Source organism: Chiloscyllium plagiosum, chromosome 6, assembly GCF_004010195.1.
Source record: "Chiloscyllium plagiosum isolate BGI_BamShark_2017 chromosome 6, ASM401019v2, whole genome shotgun sequence".
NCBI classification, from domain to species: Eukaryota; Metazoa; Chordata; class Chondrichthyes; order Orectolobiformes; family Hemiscylliidae; genus Chiloscyllium; species Chiloscyllium plagiosum.
In genome coordinates, this window is record NC_057715.1 from 43,146,207 (window position 1) to 43,170,728 (window position 24,522).

The following is a 24,522-nucleotide window of genomic DNA, read 5'->3' on the forward strand; positions in this document are numbered from 1 at the left end:
ACAGCATGGTTTTGTGTGGGAGATATTGTGCCTCATTAACTTGATCGAGTTTTTTGAGGAATTGATGAAGATGATTGATCAGGGAAAAGCGGGTGATGTTGTCTATGTGAACTTAAGTAAAGCCTTTGACAAGGTCCCTCATGGCAGTCTGGTACAAAAGATGAAGTCACATGGTATCAGGGTAATCTGGCAAGATGGATACAGAACTGGCTTAGTCATTCGGAGACAGAGCATAGCAGTGGAAGGATACATTTTGGAATGGAGGGCTGTGATTAGTCATGTTCTACGGAAATCAGTGCTGGGACCTCTGCTGTTTGTGATCTACATAAATGATTTGGAGGAAAATGTAATCAAATTTGTAGTTTTGTGGATGATACAAAGATTGGTGGAGTTGTTGATAGTGAGGAGGATTATCAGAGGATATATCAGAATAAAGATCAATTGGAAACATAGGCAGGAAAAGGCAGCTGGAGTTTAATCCAAACAAATGTGAGGTGATCCATTTGTAAGGTCAAGTACAGGTGGAAATTATATAGTGAGGGACAGAACTCTTTGAAGTATTGACATGCAGAGGGATCTGGGTGTACAGATCCAGCGATCACAGAAGGTGGAAGCACAGATAGATAGGTAGTAAAAAAAAAGGTCTATGGCATGCTTGTCTTCATTGGAAGGAGCAAGTTATGCTGTAGCTTTATAGAATTTTACTTAGGCCACACCTGGAATATTGTGTACAGTTCTGGTCATCACACTACCAGAAGGATGTAGATACTTTGGCGAGAGTACAGAAAAGATATTGCCTGGTATGAGGGATTTTAGCTATGAAGATAGATTGGGTTTGTTTTCATTAGAGTGCAGGAAGTTGAGGGATGACCTAATAGAAATTTATAAATTTATAATGACATGGATAGAGTGGAAAGTATGAGGCTTTTTCCCAGAGTAGAGGGTTAAATTACTAGGGAAGCACTGCTGCCTCATAACACCAGGGTCATGGGTTCGATTCCAGCCTCGGGCAACTGCCAGTGTGGAGTTTGCACATTCTCCCCATGTCTGTGTGGGTTTCCTCCAGGTGGTCTGGTTTCCTCCTACAATCCAAAGATGTGCAGGTTAGGTGAATTGGCCAAGCTAAATTGCCCATGGTGTTCAGGGATGTGTAGGTTAGGTACATTAGTCAGGGGTATATGTAGGATAATGGGGGAAGGGAATGGGTCTGGGTGGGTTACTCTTTGAAGGATTGGTGTGGACTTGTTGGGCCAAAGGGCCTTTGTCCACACTGTAGAGATTCTATGTTCTAAGGAACACAGGTTCAAGGTGTAAGTGTAGGGGGGAACGTTTAAAAGAAATGTGCAAGGCAAGTTTTTCACCTAGAGGTTGATGACTGCCTGGAACAGGCTGTCAGAGGAGGTGGTGGAAGCAGACACAATAGCAGCATTCAAGAAACACCTGGACAAATACATGAATAGGAAGGGAATAGAGGGATTCGGATCCTGTAACTGAAGACAGTTTTATTATGGAAGGACAAAATGTGGTGGCATGAGCTTGGAGAACTAAAGGCCTCTTCCTGTGCTGTATTGCTCTTTATTCTTGACTAATATTGTACACAGTACTCCAGATGCGGTCCCACCAATATCCTGTGTAACTGAAGCAAGATATTCCTATTCTTTCATGCAATTCCTCTTCCAATAAACCCATAACATTCTATTAGCTTTCCTGAATACTTGCTGTCCCTACATACCCTGTCCTTCCATGTCATTATTGTTAAGGGGGCCTGTAACTCAGGTCCACCCACAAGTAACTGCTTTCCTTGGTCATTCCTCATCTGTACTCAAAATATAAATTGTGTCCCCTTCACACTTCACTTCACCTCTGATGAAGAGTCATTTAGTCTTGAAACATTAGCTAGTTGTCTCTCCATGCATGCTGTCTGACCCTGATACGAGCTCCGGCATTTGTTGTTTTCAGTACAGATTCCAGGCTCTGCAGTAATTTATTCCCTCATCTCTACTCATAATACTTTCATATTCTGGTTTCTTGAATTTAAATCATCCCTCTTTATTTTGCTAATATCATCCATAATTAGCTGAGTTACTCCTCCACGCTTTGCAAGTCACCTGTCCTTCTTAAATGTTACATATACTTCAATATTCAGGCCCAAATCTAGGTTATTCTGCATCAAGGTCTCAAAAATGGCCACTATATCATATTTATTTATCTCAATTTATATTACTTGCTCTTCTGTTTCATTTTGAATGCTTTCAAATATAATGTCTCAATTGTTATACTTTTATTATTCTTATAACCTCTTGTCCTACTTGCAGATTTGCTCTTAGAGCTGTACTTTCCATCTCTTCTTCTAATTGACAGTTTATAATTTCCTACATTAATTCCTTCCTCTGTTGCCTTTTCCATACTCTTTGATTCACCATGACATCCCAAATTTGGGCTCTTGCCCTCACTATTTACTTTTAAACTAGCTCTATCCCTCTGGTTATACAGTTTGTAAGAACACAAACCCGCTTATGGTTCAAGTGTAGATAGTCTAGACCGTATAGATCCCACTTTCCCTAGTATTGGTGTCAGGGTCCCAGACATACTTCTCCAACAATAGTCTTTCAGCCACTCTCCCATCTCTCCAGCCACTTTGCATGTTGCTCAGGTCGTAATCTGGAGAGGTTCTACTTTGAGGTTCTACTTCTTATTTTGGTGCTTAACTCCTCATACAGGCTATTAAGAACCTCTTTCTGAGTACTACCTCTGTCAATGGTATCTACATGGACCATGATAACTGGATCCTCCTTCTTCCACTGCAGGTTCTTCTCCTGCTCAGAGCAGATATCCTGGATCCTGGCACAAAGAAGACATTGGATGCACATCCTTCGCTGCAGAGAGCAAAGTCCATCTCTCCAACTATGCTGCCCCCTCCTACCATGACATTCATTTCACCTTTCCCCATTAGAATGACTTCCTGTACCAAGGTACCATTGTCATTTTGCTCCTCCACCCCACAGTGAAAGGGATGCAACAGCTTAGTGGTAATGTCTCTGGGCTAGTCATCCAGAAACTCAGGCTAATATTCTGAGGATATGCGTTCAAATCCCACCATGGTAAATGGTGAAACTTGAATGTAACTACTGTTGAATGTCCTCAAACAAAACAGACTCATTAATGCCTTTTAGGCAAGGAAAAATACCATTTTAAATTCATTTGGCCCACATGCAATTCCAGACTCACAACAATGTAGTTGACTTTTAACTGCCCTCTAGGCAATTAAGGATGAGCAATAAATGCTAGTCTAACCAGTGATGACCACATCCTATGAATAAATAAAAACAAACTGAGGGAACTGCAAACTTGTTGGATAATTGCACAGGTTGACTCTCCTGTACTCGTGTCCTCTGAATCCCCTTAACTGTCATACCCTCCTGTTCCTGACCACTGATCATATCAGAATATCCTATTCCAAGAGACGAGACTGCCTTCTGTTAGAAAGAATCCAGGTAACGTTCACCCTTCCTGATTCATCTCAGTGTCTGTAGTTCAGCCTCCAGCTCATAAATTCTATTGCCAAGCTGCTTAAACGTCAAATGCTTATCAATGATGATTTTGTCCTTGATCACAAATTGCTACACCATACTGCAGCTTTAACAATGTACTGCCATTCTTAATGAATTTTTTAATTAATTGTTTAATTATGTAATTCACTTATTTATGTTGCTTTTTATATATTATGTTAACTTTATCACACATGTGTATACTATGTTAGGACTTGAAAATAGAATAGGAAGGTGACTACTACTTATCAATTTCGCACTGATGTCACTTCTGTCAGCCATTTTGAATTCTGGCAAGTTTTTATTTCTGGTTCGTTGCTGCTCCACTAAACTCAATCTGGGCCTCACCCCTCAGCTTTGATTGGATGTTCTATTGCTATTTCTCTCCACTCTGCTTCTTCTGCTAGTCAAATAGAGATCTCGAGTTGAATAACCAGAGGGTGCAGATTGAAGGTAATTGACAAAAGATGGTAAAAGAAGCAATGATGGCACAAGGAAAATCTGATTACACAGTAAGTGTTAGGGACTAGAGCGCAGTTCCTGAGAGTATGGAGAAGGCAGTCTCATTCAAAAGGGAATTGGATTATCACTGAAAAGGAGGAATGAACAGGGCCGCAGAGAGAAGCTGGAGGGAGTAGCCTGAGGTACATTGCTCCTTCAGAGAGCCAGCACAGATATGAGGAACCAAATGTCTGCCTTCGGTACTGTGACCATTTTATGATACATTGTATAGTCCTTTGCTTATTCTCTTATAGTTCAAAGTAATTAAATTGAATGCCCAATGTCATGCTCAAAGAAGTAGTTAACTCAAGAGTTCAAGAAAAACATTATTAAAATTTGATTTACAGAAATACAGAAATGACTGTGTTGCTATGCCTACAATTCTACAACTGGGAAAAATAATTTAATTGTCTAACTACTGCATTTAAACTGAAAAAAAGTATTTTTATTGATTTCAGCTATACACACCAAGTTGTTGGCAATGGCATCAAAGCTCAGTCAAGCAACCCAGAGGTGAAAGTGAAAGGAACTAACCCTGTCATAAATCAGATTGTCGATAAACTGAAGCACATCAATCAGGTAAGCCGACCTGTCACAAAATGACAAGACAATGCACTAAAATTATTCCAAACTCATACGACTACAAATGCTGTTAATGGAAAAGAGTTACTTTAAACTCTAGAATATAAAAAATTTGCTTATAAACGTAACTTAGTTGTCTTTTTGTTTGCGGCCAAAGGAAATACATGAATGCAAAACCTGAGGATGGTAAAGCATCCTTAAAAGTATGGATCCAATTGTTCCTCCATTAAACTGATACCTTATATTGTTCAGTAAGTTTGGGAGAGCTAGAAGGATGAATCTTAAAAATAAGTTAATTCCTTCACACATGGTCCATCAATAAACTCTGCTTCTCATAGTATCACTGATGTTTTTAGTTCCCTTTTGTTTGTTCTTGCTTTCCATTAAATGACCCATTTTTATTCATATGTGACTAACAAGGGAGGCAATAGTTAGCAGGGTTTGGCAGCAATGTGGAGATGATACTGCAATCAGATCAGAGGTGATTGTATTCAACTGTGGACCAGATATAAGGGGCTGCATGGTCTATTTCTGCTCCTATATTCTGTGTTCTTATCCAGAGGATACCTAAAATTTGCCTATTATAACCTCTAATGATCAATAAGTTTTGTCAGTGTTTTTGTAACTGTTGGTCTATCTCAGAATCCTTGGCACACAATGATTGTTTTTATAAGAATTAACATTTCTGTTAATGCCATACTATTATACTTGTTCTGTGAGATCACCTCTCGGTTGCCTTCTTTACAAATTGAAAAGCCCATTTCTCCAACCTTTCCTAATTCCCCTGATATTAAGTATTTAAACCTGAACCCTTCTCTGCATTTCCCAGCAGTTTTGAATTTCTCTCTTGTTTCTTGGCAAACAAAGTGGTTGCAGCATTCAAGGTGCCCTCTGGCAATGCTGCTGAACACTTCGATCATGACATCCTTTCACTTAGATTCTGCTGTTTTCACAACACATCTGAACATTCCTTTTTTTTTACTTGTCTAACCACTGCCACCTTTTACCCTCTGTCATCATGTCTTTGTAGTTTTAACTCTACCCTCCCACAATAACCAGATACCCTTTGGTTATTTCTTCATTTTGCTCTTTCCTTTATACTTCCTAAAACCTACTACATCACACACATTCATCGGTTTTGACAAAAGGTCTTCCACTAAAATGTGAACTATCCATATGTTTTATATATTTGGGTGTAAATTTTCCCTCCTTAGATGAGGAGGGAAAGGCAAATTTTAGGGTGGATTGACACTGGAGAAGTATCCATCCCCTTTTTGCTAACTATGTGGTGCTGTGAGCCATTAGAAATATTTTATTCAACCACAATCTTTAAGCTTGAGGCCTGGCATGTCCTCACTTTATATTTGCCATCAGATTCTGGTTCATTAAGGAGAGCAGGAGTACATGCCAGGATCAGTGCCAGACATACCAAAAAATAATGTCCTAATGTGATGAAGCTACAACACAGGATGATTTATATGTCATATAACAGATGTAGCATGTAACTGATTCAATTAAATGGTCTCACAACAAGTGGATCAGATTTAAACTCTGCAGTCCTTCCACATCCAGTTTTGAGTGGTGGCAAGCAATTTGACAATAAGCAGGAGGAGGAGGGTTCTACAAAAATCCCCATCCTCAATGACAGAGGATGCCCAACACAGTCAAAGAAATAAATGTGATTAATTTGTTTATTTGTTTGCAATGTTTTTGTTGTTGGAGCTAGCACTCTGACTATTCAGAGGACAGACTGTTCAAAATGATATTTATGCTTGAGTTGTTGATTGCTACATTTGACTCTTTCAAAATATTAGTTATACTTTTTAGTAACAACAACTGGGCAGATTGCAAGCTTTTCAATAAGTCTTTCAAACCAACTTCTTGGTCATAGTTAGTTGGAGATCATGGTAGAGAAAGACAGAACCAAACACCATGCAAGAGAGAGAGCTTGTGTATAGAGAGAGGTTTGTGTATGAGACAACATTGTCATCAAACCAGCAGATAAAGGAAGAACCAGCATGATTTAGAATAGAACAGATTGCTACAAGGAAATGTACCGACAATTGAACAACCAGGAACATTACAGGCAACTATCGGCTGATCCGACCAAAGAGAACACCCGTGAACTAAACACATTGATCAGGACTTTGGATCCAACCCTTCAGAGATCCCTATGTACCCTCATCCCACATACTTCTCACGTAAGCGACTTCTATTGCCTTCCAAAGATACACAAAGCCAACACATCAGGATGTCCCATTGTATCAGGAAATGGGACCCTGCATGAGAACCTCTCTGGCTATGTCGAAGGCATCTTGAAACCCATTGTACAGACCCCCAACTTCTGTCGCGGCACTACAGATTTCTTACAGAAACTCAGCCCCACAGACCAGTTGAACCGGGAACATTCCTCGTCACAATGGACATTTCAGCACTCTACACTAGTATCCCCCACAATGATGGCATGGCAGCAATAGCCTCAGTACGCAACACCAACAACTGCCAAACTCCAAGCACCGTCCTACAACTCATCCACTTTATCTTCAACCACAACATTTTCTACAACCAGTTCTACATCCAGACACACAGAATAGCTGTGGGGACCAAATTTGCACCCCAATATGCCAACATTTTCACGCACAGGTTCAAACAAGACTTCTTCTCTATGCAGGATCTCCAACCAACACTATACATAAGGTATATTGACAACTTTTTTTTCCCTCTGGATCCATGGCGAGGAGTCACTGAAACAACTACACAGTGATATGAATGTGTTTCATCCCAACATCAAACTCACCATGGACTACTCTCTCGTATCTGTCTCATTCTTGGACACATGCATCTCCATCAAGGATGGGCACATCAGCACCTTACGCTATCGCAAACCCACGGATAACCTGATGATGCTACACTTCTCCAGCTTCCACCCGAAACATATTAAAATAGCCATTTCCTATGGACAAGTCCTACACATGCACAGGCTCTGTTCAGATGAGGAGGAACATGACGGGCACTTGAAAGTCCTCAAGAATGCCCTCATAAGAACAGGGTATGATGCTCAACTCATCTACTGCTGGTTCCAACGTGCCACAGCGAGAAACCATAATGACGTCCTCAGGAGACAGACATGTGTTGCAATTGACAGGGTACCCCTCGTTGTCCAGTACTTCCCAGGAGCCAAAATGCTATGCCATTTTCTTCACAGCCTGCAATCCGTTATCAATGAGGATGAGCACCTCACCTTCCCCACACCTCCACTTCTCACCTTTAAAAAACTACCAAGCCTTAAATAGATCATTGTTCACGGTAAACTGCCCAGCTTTCAGGGCAATGCCTTACAACCTTGTCACAGTAGATGCTGCAAGATATGTCAGTGTGTCGACATAGATACCACCATTATACGTGGGGACACCTCCTACCATGCAGAATTACATTTTATTTTGCTGAAAAACTGCATGAATCCATGGACGATTCTGTAAAACTCTTTTTTAGATTGGAATCAATCTGAACATTGGGGCACAGACACCCTCATGCAGGGCAGCTCACACTTTCAATGCATTATCTGGGCCAGCATGGCACCTATTGTTAAAGTTCACTTAAGAATGTAACTTTAAGAAACTTTTGCGATTTACAAATGAAAGAACTGAAACTAACATGCCCATTCAAAAAGATTATTGCCCTTGGTATCAAGGAAGTATTTGATCAGAGAAGACTTCAAGGACCCCTGGCAAAAATTTGAGTCAGTGGGAATCAAGAGAACATTCTCCTGCTGATTGGGATTATACTGGCAAAAAGGAAGACAGTCATGGTGTTTGGAGTTCTGTTATCTCAGTCCAAGGACATATCTGTCGGAACAAATTACTGCAGCCGCTGGAATCTGTACTGAAAACAGCAAATGCTGGAGATCTCAGCAGGTCAGACAGCATCATAGAAAGCAAGCTAATGTTTTGAGTCTAGAAAAGTCTTCATCAGAGCTCTGATGAAAAGTCACCTAGACTCAAAATGTTAGTTTGCTCTGTCTCCGTGGATGGTGTCTGACATTTCTCTAGGAATTCCTGAGAGTAGTATCCTGACCCCACATTTATATTTGATTCATCAGTGAACTTCACTCCATCATAATATCAGAAGTGGTAATGTTCGCTGATAATTACCAAATGTTCAGCATGATTTGCAATTTCTCAGAAACTAAAGTAGTCTGTGTCCAACTTTAGAAATTGTGGGAAGATGCCGGAGTTGGATTGGGGTGGACAAGGTCAAAAAGCAAACATCACCAAGTTATAGTCCAACAGGTTTATTTGAAATTGCAATCTTTTGGAGCTCCGTTCCTTCCTCAGCATGGTATGATAAGGAGATATAAGACATGGTATTTATAAGCAACAAGTTAATAACTTTAAAACTAGCTGCCCTTGTTGAATCCTTCAATCAATTAGGAGGTAGATTGCCGATTAAAACGCAAAGTTCAGATTCCTTTCAGGTCTTTGTCCTTAGATAATTAAAGGTTTCATCAATGTACAAAAAATAATTTCTCAGGTTAGACAATGCCTTCAATTGAGCATCCTCCAAGATGGACTTCGGGAAATTCAACAATACAAAATTGTTGAGCAGAGACTGATAGCTAGGTTCAATTCTAATGGGTTCATGTCACACTGCAGGTGAACCCATCACACTATATACTCCTGTACACTGACTCACACACACAACACTCGCACACTTACACAGACCTTCTCCCACACACAAACGCTCATGCATGCACACTCATATATACATATATGCATAGATACACACACACACTCTCTCACACACAGCACATACATGTACACACACATGCAACACACACACTCATACAAACACACACACTCAGACAGACAGACACACACACACGCTGGAGGAAGTTATGTCAAAAAAAAGCAGACAAACACTCACAGACACACGTGCTGAGAGAAATTATTTCGTTCAAGATAATTTCCTGTCAAAAGAATGAAACCAAACCTCAGCTTACAACATAGATTTGAAGCAGGACCTCACACCTAAAATGCACTGTCCAACTTGAGAAATCACCTCTTGTACGTTGATAAAATTTTTAATTATCTAGGGACAAAAGCCTGAACGGAATCTGGATTTTGTATTTTAAATCAGCAGTCCACCTCCTAACTGATTATCGGATTCAACAAGGGCAACTAGTTGTAAAGTTGTTAACATTTTGCTCATAAATATTGTGTCTTATACCTCCCTACCTCTCACCAATTTCAGGGGCATTTAAATGGTCATTAGATAAACATATGGATGAGAAATGGAATAGTGTAGGTTAGATGGGCTTCACAGGTCAGTGCAACATCGTGGGCCAAAAGACCTAAACTGCACTGTAATGTTCTATGTTCTATGATATCACGCCTGAGGAAGGAGAGGAGCTCTGAAAGCTTGCAATTTCAAATAAACCTGTTGGACTATAACCTGGTGTCATTTGATTTTCAACTGTAGAAAGACCAGGACAACATCCTCGCTTGCAATAATTAGTGGCAATTAACATTTGCACCAACCAAGTGCCAGCTAACAATCACCCCACAATGAGAGTGAGTCTAACCATCACTGCTTGACATTCAAAGACATTAGCAACCCTGAATCTGCCACCATCAATATACTTTGGTTTCCACTGACTAGTAACTGAATCGGTAGCACTACAAGGCACAAGTCAGGAGTTTGACGGGATACTGACCACTTGCCTGGATGACTCAAGAAGCTCATTATCCTTCAGGTCAAAGCAATCCATTTGTTTGGTACCACATCGACCACAGTCTGACCAGCTCAGTTCTGTTCTTGCCCTATTGAAGCTTATGAAGACTACATTGAACAATGTTATTGCACTTTTCTTATATATCTTAATCAAGTCTGTCCTTGAATCCTCTGAAATAACCTCCTTTACCACTACTATAAAGCACTCCTCAATCATAAATGCAACCCCTTCTCCAATTTTCCCTTTCCTATCCCTTCCGAACACCTTGAAACCAGGTATTAACACTCAGATCTACCCTTCCATTAGCCAGGTCTCCATTATTATCATAATGTCGTAATTATTGAAACCAGCAAAATACTGAAATAAGGATAGATTGGTAGAGATAGTTAAGATGTTTCTCCTTGTTGTGGAGTCTAGAACTAGAGGACATGTTTTAAAAACAAGACAAATGCCATTTAGAATCAAGGTGGGGAGAATTTCTTTTACTCAGAGTGTGGTGAATCTTTGGAATTCTTGACCCAAGAAGGCTATAGAAGCTTAGCCTTTGTGTATGTTCAAAGCAGAGGTTGATAAAACTTTGATTAGCAATTGTGAAAAGAATTACATAGAGAGTGTGGTCTTACAACACAAGAAGATCAAGTCAGATCAAATCAGATTTGTTAACACTGGGTATCACAACACAGTGAAATTCAAATACTCAGCGACCTTTAGAATAGACCAAATGGTTCTAATCAGACTTAATGAATGACATTTATCAGACTCCAAGTTTATAAAACAGAAATTAACAATTTAATTTTAAACAAAGTATCTAATTAATGTTTGTGATTTAAACCCAATCTTTTTTGCTCATAGTACCCATTGTCACAAACATACACACTTAAGGGATGTAGTAAACGAAGAATAAGAGTTGTAACTGGCCAGTTAACGTCAGTAATTTCAAATGATGGTTGCCAAACCTTCATGCAAACCTTGGACAATATATTGTTCACAGGCACTTGGAACTGTATGTTTTACTTGAAGTCCAAAGCCACCAGTCAATGCAAACAGCTTCCAAAATCAAGATCAGTTCAGTCTTTTGTTTCTTTTTCATTTCTTTTCAATATTCTCTTTGCGTGGCTGGTCATCACCAGCCTTCCTTTGATTAACACATTTAACATCTGAGCATAAGGCATCTGAGGTGCTGAAATGTCTGTGGCATTCTTAGAACAATAATCAACCTACAATTAACTTTCCAGATCAGTTCCCATAAATGAATATACGTTTGTTTGTTCTTTTATTTATTTATTTATTATTTATCATTTATTTATTAAAACAAGCTGCTGTACAAAATCGAAAGTTCAATTCTCAATGTCTGCTCACAGTTCCAAACTAAAAATTAGAAAAATAAAGAAAATCAATTCTGGTCACAACCATAAAGAAGGGTAACAAACTGAACTGTTTTATACTGCCTGTACAGCCCCCGCTCCACTAAATCTATGCTCATCCTACTTTCCAGTTTAAGGCTCTTAACCTCAAATATTATGACATTTCAAATGCTCATCCAAGTACTTTTGTTAAGGTTGTGAGATTACCAGCCTCAATTTCCCTCCCAGACAGTGCATTCCTGACCCCCACTATCCTTTGGGTGAAAATGTTTTTCCTCAAATCCCCTCTAAACATCCTGTCTTTCACCTTAAAATTATGCTTCCTTGTTATTGACCCTGCAACTTAGAGGAAAATCTGCTTTCTATCCAAACTGTAGATCATCCTCATAAACTTATACTCTTCAGTCAGATCCCCTCTCAGCCTTCTCTGTTCTAAATAAAATGATCTGAACAGCCTTTCTTCATAGCTAAAGTACTCTATCCCAGAAAACATCCTGGTGAATCTCCTTTTCACCTCTCCAGTCCAGTCACATCCTTCCTTTCATGCAGAGAGCAGAACTGTACACAGTACTCCAACCGGTCCTGTACAACTGCACAATCACTTGCCTGTTCTTATAATCAAAGTCTGAAACGATAAAGACAAAGGTATCCTGTATCCTTGCCACTAGATCTGTGGACAAGCACCCTCTTCATCTGAACTTCCTCACGTTTGAATATTTACTTGTCTAGTTACTCCTTCCAATCTGTATCACCTCATGCTAATCAGGGCTATATTTCATCTGCCAGTGATCTGCCCAAATGACCAATCCATTTATATCCCCCTGTAACCGAAGACCTTCTTCTTCATTATCAACTACCCAGCCAATCTTTGTGTCACCTGCAAGCTTACTTATCATTCCCACACATAACTTACTTATTAACTTACTGTTCTCTACTCTAGTGCGTTTCGTCTCTACCAGGGCTCTGTGTACCTGGTATTACTTTATTAATATTCTCTCCTAATTTCCATAATTCTGCTCATTTAAAGCCTCCTCAACAGCACTAGCAAAGAGTGGTGCAAGATCAAAAGTGAGAATCTTTGCTGAAGATTGCACAATGATCAGTGTCATTCATAACTCCTCAAATGTTGAAGCAGTCCATGTTCAAATGCAGCATGTCCAGGCTTAGGCTGAAAAGTGACAAGTAACATTTGCATGACACAAGTGCCAGGCAAGAGCCATCTCCAAAAAGAGAGAACTATTGACATTCAATGGTATTAAGCTACCAATGAGCAGAGAAACAAAACTTTATTCCTGATGAAGGGCTTTTGCCCGAAATGTCGATTTTACTGCTCCTCGGATGCTGCCTGAACTGCTGTGCTCTTCCAGCACCACTAATCCAGAATCTGGTTTCCAGCATCTGCAGTCATTGTTTTTACCTAGAGAAACAAAACCTGTCTACTATTTACAAGGCACAAGCCAGGATTGTGATGAAATACTCCCCATTTGCCTGAAAGGGTGCAGCTCCAACAACATTCAAGAAGCTTTGCACCATCCAAGGCAAAGTGGCCTGTTTGATGCCACCACATCCATAAACATTCACTCCCTCCATCACCAATACTTGTAGCAGCAGTGTGTATTATCTACAAGATTGCTGCAGAAATTCACCAAGGCTCCTCAGCTAGCACCTTCCAAAGCTGTGACCACTTCCACCTAGAAGGAAAAGAGCAGCAGATGCATGGATACACCATCACTTGCAAGTTCCCCTCCAAGCCAGTCATCATCCTGACCTGGATTTCTTCAGTGTCGCTGGGTCAAAATCCTGGAATGCTTGCCATTAACTTGTACTGTGACCACCTCTATGAATCTACTATCCTCATAGGTCTCTGCCGAACAGATGCTTTTCAGTGATCCTATGTTGCTGTTTGAGTTCTGAAGTCCACAACTTAGGCTCATGCAGCTGATGACAGCTTCTACACATGAGGTCATCCAAGTCATAAGTGGCCCAAACTCCACATATGCCACAAGTTAAGAATTCTACTGGCCATACTGCTCTACCATACATTAAAGTTACTTTACTTACCGTAATGTCAGTCTCTAACTTACTTTTACCCTACTCTCAGACTGTTAACTAATACCTGGGGTTATGTAGAAAGTAGAAATTCTTCACCTTTACTCACAAATCACTTTCATTCCCATGACTGTAAATATTCATTTTCCATGTGTCAGTTTAGAAATTTATATTTTTCAAAATTAAAAGGCTTGAAACACAGTTCCTAACTGAAACTGTTCAAACACCAATCAATTCACCTTCCTGTAATGCCCACTTTAGGCTTTCCTCTCCTTTCTTCACACCATTTGGTCTGGTGTTTGCGCTCTCTCTAATGTTTTCAAGGGCTGACGATTGTTTCCAGGTTCTCTTGGTTCTTGCTTCTTTAGGTGCTAGGCTCCCTCTCTCTTATGCTACATGGACTGCAGCAAATCAAAGACAAGAAAGGGTGTGCAATAAATGCTAGCCTTGCCAGTGACACAAAAATTCCTTGAAAACAATAAATAAAGTAATCTCTCAGTACCTGTCTTGTGGCTGTTGTCTAGTGCAGCTACACAGCCCTACCCCAGTGGTTGCAAAATGGCTAGTTGAAGGTAGTTGAAGATTGCATTTAGCTTGAGGATAGCCATGCCAGCTTTAATATTGTATCTTCTAGTCATGGGTAGCATGGCTGAAATACAACAATGTGGGCACTGATGGAGTAGCAGTGGTGAGAGCACAAGGGTAAGACAGGAGAGTGAACCATAGAGCCACTGATGACTGTAGTCTGAGCCTGTATGGGACCAAGCATCAGTCCTGTGATCATGGTCTGAATTTCTGCTGCACACAGACTTTGGCTAGCTTCTGCATGTGCAGCAGTGGGAATTTAGACATTGGGCAACAGGTGCTTCATCTCTCCTGAATTCGCAATTGCAGCACATGGACTGCAGCAGTTCAACAAGGGCACCTTCAAGGACAACCAAGGACAAGCAATGAATGCTAGCCAGTCAGTGATGCCCGCATCCTGTGACTGAATTTTTAAAAAAAATCCTACTAGTAGGAATGAAATGGTGAAAAAGTGAGAAGACTCATAAATCAGGAACTTAACACCATCATGAATATTCCTAGCACTGTCAATGGAATTGACTCAGTCATTGTATAATGCTGAGAAGTGCACACTGAAAACGCTTAGTAGATGTCGTACTAACATCCTGCATCACTTTGCTGCTCGAAGTGACAATGTATGACATTACCCTACAAGAAATGGAGAAGACATAGATGAGTGTGTTACAATGTATTTTCGTTATTTCGCTGAAAATATATGCAAGTTGTGAGAGATACACACAAGACTGGCAAATTTGATAAGTTTGAGAGTTTAAAATGGAGCCTCTGACTGCTATGAATGAGTCCTGCTTGAGTGAGTGGTGGATGTGCTATGCAGCATGAGAAGTGGGTGCTGTGCTGGAAATGAAATATTATTTACAGGTGTATTCACTGACTTTGTGTAATTATATGAATATTAAGCTTTTCTCAGCACTGCAGCCTGACCTAAAGGGAATTGATTTTCCTAGCCACATATTCCCATTCCCTTCAGAGGGCTAACCTTAAAGGCATCCCAGCTCACTTTGGAAACATGCTTTCCCTTCATTCTCCCTCCTGGACTACACCTCCAGCAGTGCATCAGAGAAACCAGGAGCTTTCTAACGAGTTTGTTGCTCCAAAACTAGACCTTCTGTGACTATTCCAACAACTGCTCTAGTCTTTAAAGCAGCCTTTAAATGGAAGATATTACGTATAAAATGAGTCTGCACTTTGCAGGTCATGCTAGCTGCACATGTACCTGCACACCATGCTGAGCATGCAACCAGTCATCAGTGTATTTACCTCTGGTGTGTATATAGCAATCAAATTGTTGAGCAGGCAGTACAAAGTTTGTGTACTGCTTGTAGCAACCAACTGGCCATAGGTTAATTATGTGTCACAATGCCTTTCCCATCTTCGCACGCTTATAAAATTTTCCTGCATTGTCTTAAGTGAGATACACTCAATGCCTTTGTAAGGTGACTCAAAAACCCTAACCCTCTATGATGTGCAAAATCTAAGCCATCATAATTTAGATAGACTGAAAGTAAAGTATTTGTTGTAATCTTGAAGATTAATGTACAATGTCTTTGCCATCATTCATAACCTCCCAAATAGTCAATCACATCCTAATAATTGAAAAATGCTTCAAAATGGCCCTACACAGTGTGAAATGTTCTTTAATCAGCACTAGCTGATTAATTCACATTTTGTTGTTCAAATTCCAACTCAAGTTGACAAAATCAATCAAAAATCTATTACTTTCATACTTGTATGTAGTATTTTTCAAATCAATAAAATTCTATTTTGTTTTCATAACATTACCAATAAACAGGTCTACATTATTCAGCTAACAATTTGTTATGTAGGTTTTATTTGCAACATTCCGCATGCTAATTGCATTACTCCTGTGTTTTTTTCTTTACTCAGGTCTCCTAAATTTGTTTTGTAATAGAGTAGCAACATCAATATGGGATTTGTCTAAAAAAAAACAACAGCTGAATTTTAATGTGGCTAAATGTAATATAATGGCAAGGGGAACAAGGGACTAGAAATTTGTTATGGCTCATTTTCAAGCAAGGTCTTTAGAGCCTCAGGCCTCATTGTAATAATTGAGGACAGCTGGCAGCACATGTCATGCCTCAGAAGTTAGCATGCCCTTGTGGTCAGCTTGCAGTTTTGCCATTTACCACATCAATAGTGACAATCTGGTAAATCCTACAATAAAAAAACTCACACGAGGGAAGAACAGATATTCAAGGACTGCAATTGTGGGCTGTGAGCAGCCTACAGTATCTTTGTGCAAGTGAAAGATATGGCTTTTTTGTCTCTCCATCCCAGGGTCCACCAAACGGTGCTAGTGCAAGGTGCTGCAAACTAGCACATATTTCAATTCAGAGGAGGTCCTGCAATGTGTTTCTGACAGTGGGAGGAATGTATTGTCCAGACAAGACTTTAAAAGTTAATAGCTGTCTCCAAACCCCATAGTCATGAAATCATTTCTGGCACATAAGGAGACCATTTGTTGCATTAATTCTATGCCAGCAACTCTCTAACCCTTCTCCCTCCCCACTCACCCCACCCTCCACCTGCAACAAAGCAATCTGGTCAGTTTCACTCACCTGATCAATCCCTTGTAAGTTTATTTCTTCAAGTCTCTATCCAATTTTCTTTGAAAATATACATTGTTTTGGCATCCACTATTCTTGTAGACAACAAGGTCCATTTCACTACTGCTCACTGTAAAGAAAATGTTCTCCCTGCTATTTCTTCTCTATCACAAACTAGCTTAAGTCTACATTACTAGCCCTTCATGCAGTTGATGGGAAGAGTTTTACCGTGTCTACCTTATCCAAATCTGTCAGGATCTTGATTTCTGTGCAAAATCTCCCCTTATTCTCCTTTGGCCCAAGAAGAACAACCCTAGCTTTTGCAACTTAACGTTATGTCTGAAACCCCCACACCCCTGACAGCATTTTGGTAAATCTCTCTGCATCCTTGTGAGGACCTTCACAGTTTTGCTGAAGGGCAGTGATTAGAACTAGATACTGTACCCTCAATATGTCCTAACCATAGCTTTCCAAAGTTTCAGCATAACATTCCTGCTTTTGTCCTCATAGGTAATTGGACCAGAGTGGCAAACAAGTGGCACCAGCTGTTTATTACTTTTTCAGTTGCCCACAGCCTCTCTGGGGAAATTGGTGGTTTGTATCAGGTTCCACTGATCTGAACTTTATTACAAAAAATGCTTGAGTCAGACGTCCGAAGTATCCTTCACCTGATTCCATCATCAGTTACTTATTTATCTCAAGCATCACTTATCCATTATAAAGTCTTCAGTTGCTCACAAGCTTTTTATTAAAACTCATAAGACAGTATCTTGAACCCAATGCTTCTATTTATGAATTTCAGGATCCCACACATTTTGTTAACCTGTTTTGCAATATATCCAGCTGCCTTCAAAGATCGATGCTAATTCTACTAGCCTATCTGCATCCTGTTGTGGACAATTCATAATGTTCCACATGGTTTTCCACTCTCCACAGTTTGTATTCATTGGCAAATTATGAAATTCCATTTCCTACACCAAGACACAAGTTATTTTTATGTAACAATAAAAGCAGTGATCTGAGCGATGAACTTTGGGGAACACCCATTGCCTATAGTCCTCCAGTCTGAAAAATAACCATCTAGCCTGACTTGGTGCTTTCTGCCATGATGCTTTTTCTTTCATTTTACAATTGCATACTTCTACCATTCTCCCATTTCATAAGACTTCATCTTGTTAACCAGTCTTTTGTGTGGAACCTTGACAACTACTTTAAAGTTCATTGAAGTAACATCCATATTTCCTTCTTCAACCATCTCTGTTGTTTCACCAAAACATGAAATTAATCAAGCACAAGCTGCCTTTTACAAATGTATGTTGACCTTTCAAATTAACTTAAATCTCTCCAAGGACTTAACTTCTTTCTCTGATTTAGGATTCAAAAACCTTATCTAACATTGATGGTTAGACTAAATTGTCTTGTACTAGTTAGGGCTGACCTTGTTTCCTTTCTTGAATGCTGTCACATTTGCCACACTCCATTTCTCGGCACCTTCCCCGTATCAATAGCAGCTTGAAAAATGAAGGAAAGCCCTTACTATCTCCAACCCCACTTGAGCAATCTGGAGTTAATCCATGTGGAACAGATGACTTATCCATCCAAAACATTACTAACCTTTCCAGAACTTCCACACTTTCAATTTCATATTATTTATTATGTCTACTTCTAACAATACCTTATTAGATTGATCCTCCTTGTTAAAACACTAATGATCCTCAATCATTAAGTATACTCTCCTTCCTCTGTAATTCAAAGCATACTCTTTGTCACTATCATGTCCCACATCATCTCTTACTGTCCCCTTGCAACATACATACTGACAGAGGATTTCTGAGTTTTCTCTTAGGATGACTGTCATTTTGTTTTCATACTCTCTCTGCCAGTCTTCTTTTCCTATTCAACATTGACCTAGTTTTCAATCAAAAAATTCACCCAAAACACTCCATTTTTGTTTAATCAGAGGCTCTACCTCCCTCATCATCCATGGAGCTTTGTTAATGTTTACTTTTCATGCTGCTCTTGTTGAAATGTGACTATTTTGTACTTGAATTGTCTCTTTCTTAAATATCTTCCACTTTCTTTTTCAATTTTTCCTCTGTCAATTTCTGGTTCCATTTTACCCTCTCGTCCCTTAGCAATTAGAATTAGAATTAGAATTCTTCCAAATTAGAAGTTCAGTATTACAATGATTCCTGGCTCTTCTCCATTACTAATCTAAACCTTATGATACAAAGATAACCCTTATCCAAATGCTCCCTGACACACCGGATCCACTTTGCCCACCTCGTTTCCAGCATCCGATCTAGTGGGCTGAGACCCTAATGGTTAAGGACATTCTGCTCAACACAGTTCCAAACTTCGTCTTTACTATTTATTCTAAGATAATACTAAATCAATGTTTGAATAATTAAAGTCCCCTAACTTTGCCACTCCATTACTATCTCTATATTTTGTCTATAGAATTGTTCCTCTAACTCTCTCTCATTATTTGGAGACCTATAGAATACCCTACGTTGTGTGATTTTTTTGCTTCTCAACTCTATGCAAATAGTTTCTGTTTTTGCCTCAAGGAAATTCTTTCTTTTCAATTGTTTTGTCTTCTCAAACATTATTTAATTGCAACTCACTGTTCCATTCTTTCCTTTTCTCTCTTGTTTTGAACATTGTATGCCCTTGCACAGAAAGTGCCTAGTCTCACCATTTTTCACAGTATCACAGAACTCTTACAGTGCAGAAGGAGGCCATTTATTTAGCACCAATCTCTTGCCCTTTCACAAAATTTAATATTTTCTCTTCTATTTGAATAAGCAGCCAATGTCTTCTTGAATATTTCATTTGGAGCTGCGTCCACCACATTTCCAGGCAGTGCATTCCAGATCTGAGCCACTCACTGTGTGAAGAAGTATATTTTCCTTCTCTTTCAATTGCTTCTTTTAAAAGATATTTTAAAACTGTCTTCTCTGTTTCTTGATCCATTTACCAGGGGTGGGGAGTGGGGTGGGGGTTCCTCCACATCTATGCTGTCCAGACCCCTCATTTGAGACTTCTACTGAATCTCCCCTTGGTTTCTCCACTTCAAGGAAAACAGTCCCATTGAGTCATAGAGATATACAGCATAGCATCTATTCCAGTCTTTCCTCATAAATGAAATGAATCATTCCTGGAATCATTCTTGTAAATCTCTTCTGCAATCTCTCCAGTGTATTCATATCCTGCCTATGGTGTGAAACTCAGAACTGCACATAATACTCTAGCACAGGTCTAACCAGTGCCCTAAAAAAGTTCATTATAACCACCCTGCCCTTATATTCTATGCCATATTAATGAAGCCTAGAAATGATATGCCTTATTAAAAAAAACTATTTCTCCCTGCCCTGCCATCTTTAATAATTTACAGAAATGGCTTTTACTGCACACCCTTTAAACTAATATCCTTTATTTTATAATGTCTCCATGTTCTTTATATTAAAGTCCATTACCTCACACTTCTCTACATTGAACCTCATCTGTCACCTATCCACCCACTCCACTAATATGTCAACATCTTTTTAAACTTCTACATTGTCCTCACGGATACAAGCCTCCCAAAATCTGTAAACTACATTATGCCACATTTCCATAATTGTCACTGCATAATATTCCCACACTGTTATTTCTGCATGTAGCTCACCAAAATCAGTTTACATGTGATTATAGCATCATAGAATCCCTGCAGTGTTGAAGCAGGCCATTCAGCCCATCAAATCCACACTGATCCTCCAGACAGCATCCCATCCAGACCCACTCCCCTATTCTATCCCTGCAACCTTGTATTTCCCATGGCTAACCCACCTAGCCTACACATTCTTAGACACTACAGACAATTTAGTATGGCCAATCTACTAACTTGCACATCTTTGGACTTTGGGAGGAAACCCACACAGACACAGGAGAATCTGCAAACTCAACATAGCCCAAAGCTGGAATCAAACTCGGGTGCTTGCTGGTGTGAAGCAGCAGTGCTGACAACTGAGCTACCGTGCTGCCCCTGTACAAGAATTACAGCCATACTTTTGTTTTCCTTACATTTCTTCTGTTTCAACTTTGCTTCTGTTTTGATTGTATCCGCATCAGAGATTAACATCTTTATTCCCCAATATATATGAATGTGGTTAGGACAAACTGAACTAGAGACAAGGCAAGCTGATATTATATTGCAAAAATAGAAAACGAGTAAACGGAGATGATCTAAAGATGAATCATGAATATTTCAAGTGGTTACTTCCTTTGGCAGCTTGTTCTACTGTGGGGTTGTTCTTAGAAAAGAAGATGGGTGATACAGTGTAGGAATGGTCTTTGTAGTTTGTGTGGATGGCTACTTTGAATTTCCTCATTGCTAGAGACACAAAATACTCAGTTCTGTCAATTCCTAGGCTCTGTTCCATATTTTATATGAGAGCATTGAATCCCTACAGTGTGGAAACAGGCCATTTGGCCCAACCAGTCCACACTGACCCTCCTAAGAGTATCCCACACAGACCCATTCCCCTACTACTCTACATTTCCTCTGACTAATGTACCTAACTTACACATCCCTGAACTCTATGGCCAGTTCACCTAACCTGCATATCATTGGACTGTGGGAGGAAACCAGAACACCCCCGAGGACATCCACGTGGACGTAGGGAGAGTATGTAAACTCCACACAGACAGTCGCCCAAAGATGATTTGTTAATTTTTCTCCATTTTGCTGTAGTAATTCTTATTCCAAATCTTTGATCTAGGAAGTGACAATAGTGTATTTTCCATGCTGATTCATATAGAATTATGCAGCATGTCTTTGAATTGCTTCAATCTCCATTTGTCTCTCTTGCCATACAAAAGATCCTCGACACAATCTACATGCTCCGAGATTGGACAAACAAGTATTCGATCATTTCCTTTACATAGTATTCCTACAGTGTGGAAGGAGGCCTTTCATCCCATCGAGTCAATACTAATCCTTCAAAGAGCACCCCACCCTGACCCAACCTCCGCAAGTCTGCATTTCGCATGGCTAATTCATCTGGTCTGCACAACAATGGACACTGTAGGCAATTTAGCATGGCCAATCCATCTAACTTGCACATCTTTGTGACTGTGGGAAGAATCCGGACCACCCAGAGGAAAGCCACACAGACACAGGATGAATGTCCACACTCCACACATTCACCTGAGGGTGAAATTGAAACTAGGTCCCAGCAATGAGGCAGCAGTGCTAACCACTGAGCTATTGTGCCATGCCACTTTCTAATATGGTACTACTTCAGTTTCAACAGCTATACAACAACCTTACTTTTATGCTCCTCATTTTCCCTTCTGCTTTCTTCAAGCACACTAGTGAAGCTCTTGATGAGGGCATGGATGCCTATCCTGCATATGTGCAGCTTTCTCTTTTGAATAGATGTCTCCTGTCTCAAAACTGGTTTCTGTGTCCCAAGAATATGGAGCCCTTCCTTGTGCACTATGCTTCAAACCTGTTTTCCTAATTCTGCTGGGGCTAGCATGCAATACAAGGAATAATCCAGAGATTGCTACCTTCAAAGTCCGACTTTTTAACTTTCTCTCTAGCTCTTGAAAATCTTACCTGAGATCCATGGTGTCTGTTTCCACTCTCTGTATGTTGTTAGTTTTGATATGCACCATAATTTCAAGACCATTCCCCTCCTGCTGCAGAATATTATATACCTTCTACATGATGTCATTTAACCTGGCACCAATCATTCAGCTCTCCTGTCAATCCCAGCCCAGATTCCTCCCTTGGACTCCTCCAATTTTTCACATTGAGTTTAGTTATACTCTGATAGCTGATCTTCAAATTGAACAGAAATTAATACAAGAGAGACTTTCTCATTTAATTATTTACATTTGAGTTATTATAATGGGAACTGCAAGAAATTTTTTATTCATTTTATTCATGTTTCAAGTTTGCTGCAATTAATGAAGGAATCAGTACATTAACTTGAGTTCAAAAAAAGGTAAAATGCATTGTGGATTCACACTGAAAGGAACAAGAATGAAAGTTGTTCAGTCATGTATATGCTTGCAGTTTCCATCCAGTTTGAAATGGCTTTCTAATAATTGAAATTCAATCGGTCATCAATGGCTCCAACCCTAGCAGCTTCCTGGAATGCTGCCTCTAGTTTAATGTGGAAATCATAGAATTCCGATAGTGTGAAAGCAGGCCATTTGGCCACCAAGTTCACACAGACCCTCTGAAGAGCATCCCTCTCAGACTCACCCTACCCTAACCCTGTATTTTCCATGGCTAATCCACCTGGCCTGCACATCCCTAGTCTCTATGGGTAATGTAAACTGCATATCTTTGGACTGTGGGAGAAAACCAGAGCACTGGAGAAAACCCACGCAGACAAGAGCAAAATGTGCAAACTCCACACACAGATAGTGGCCCGACATGGAATCAACCTCAGGTTCTTTGGCTAATGTTCTCAGGACATGAATTTGAATTGCACCATAGCAGATGCTAGAATTTGAACTCAAAAATCTGAGGGTGACAAAGCTATCCTAATGGTGACCTATGGTCAATTGCCGTAAAAATTCCTTCTGGTTCATTAATGTCTTAGCATAAAATAAATTTTCCATTTTTTTTGGTTTGGATTACATCTTGTTCCATACCCAAGACCAAAGTGGTTGAGTCTCCACTGCCCTCTGGGCCATTAGGTATGGGCAATAAATCATGGCCTGGCCAGTCATGCCCATGCCCCATGTTTGAATTAAAAGAAAACCTAACAAAAGCAGCAGGTGCATGGGAACACCGCCACCTGCAAGTTTCCCTCCAAGCCATAAAGGTTTAGATCCATATATCCTTCCATTACTATCAAGGGGACAAAATCCTGGAACTCTCCTTGACAGCATTGTGAATGTACCTAAACCATATAGACTGCAGCACTTCAGAGCTTTGTTAGTTGCACACATTTCATAAGTGAATATGAGAAATGTAGGGTGAGTTAATGGGAGGATAAACACAGAGAACTGTGAAGTGATACTTTTTAGTTTGAAAAATGAGGAGAGTCATTAAAAGTCGAGTTTTTTGGTATATTACAGCACAGAAACAGGTTCTTGACTCAACATCCAGACAGTGTCTTTTCAATGTTATCGTTTTTTTTTTAAATCAACCTGTTTAGGCATGTTATTTATATACAGCTAGAGTAGATGGGACTTGAATGCAAACCTCCTGGCTTAGAGGCCGGAACATTACCACTGTCCCATTTGGGGCTTGACAGGTTTTTTTTTATATATTGCCATGACTTTTTTTAAAAAATTGTTCATGGGAGACAAGTGTCCGTATTTATTGCCCATCCCTAACTACCATTAAACTGAGTAGCATGGTAGGCTATTTTAGAAGGCAGCTAAAAGTCAGCCACATTGTTGTGGGTCTAGATCAATTTCAGATCTGTGTAGATCAGGCCAGGTACGAATGACAGATTTCTTCTTTTAAAGGTCAATAGAGAGCCAGATGAGCTTTTAAGATGATCATCAGTGATGACACAATTAATCACTTCAGGATAAATTTCAATTTCAGATTTTTATTAAATTAAAACGTAATCATCTGACATGGT

The 24,522-nt window shown here is 39.8% G+C and overlaps 1 protein-coding gene across 1 annotated transcript in view; it reads left to right on the top strand.

Moving 5' to 3' along the window:
* gpc5a (glypican 5a) overlaps positions 1-24,522 on the top strand; it is a 1,026,959-nt gene that overhangs the window by 548,086 nt on the left and 454,351 nt on the right. Inside the window, exon 6 of the mRNA XM_043692684.1 lies at positions 4,508-4,628. Within this exon, the coding sequence (XP_043548619.1) occupies positions 4,508-4,628 (121 nt within the window). The remainder of the gene's footprint in view (positions 1-4,507; positions 4,629-24,522) is intronic.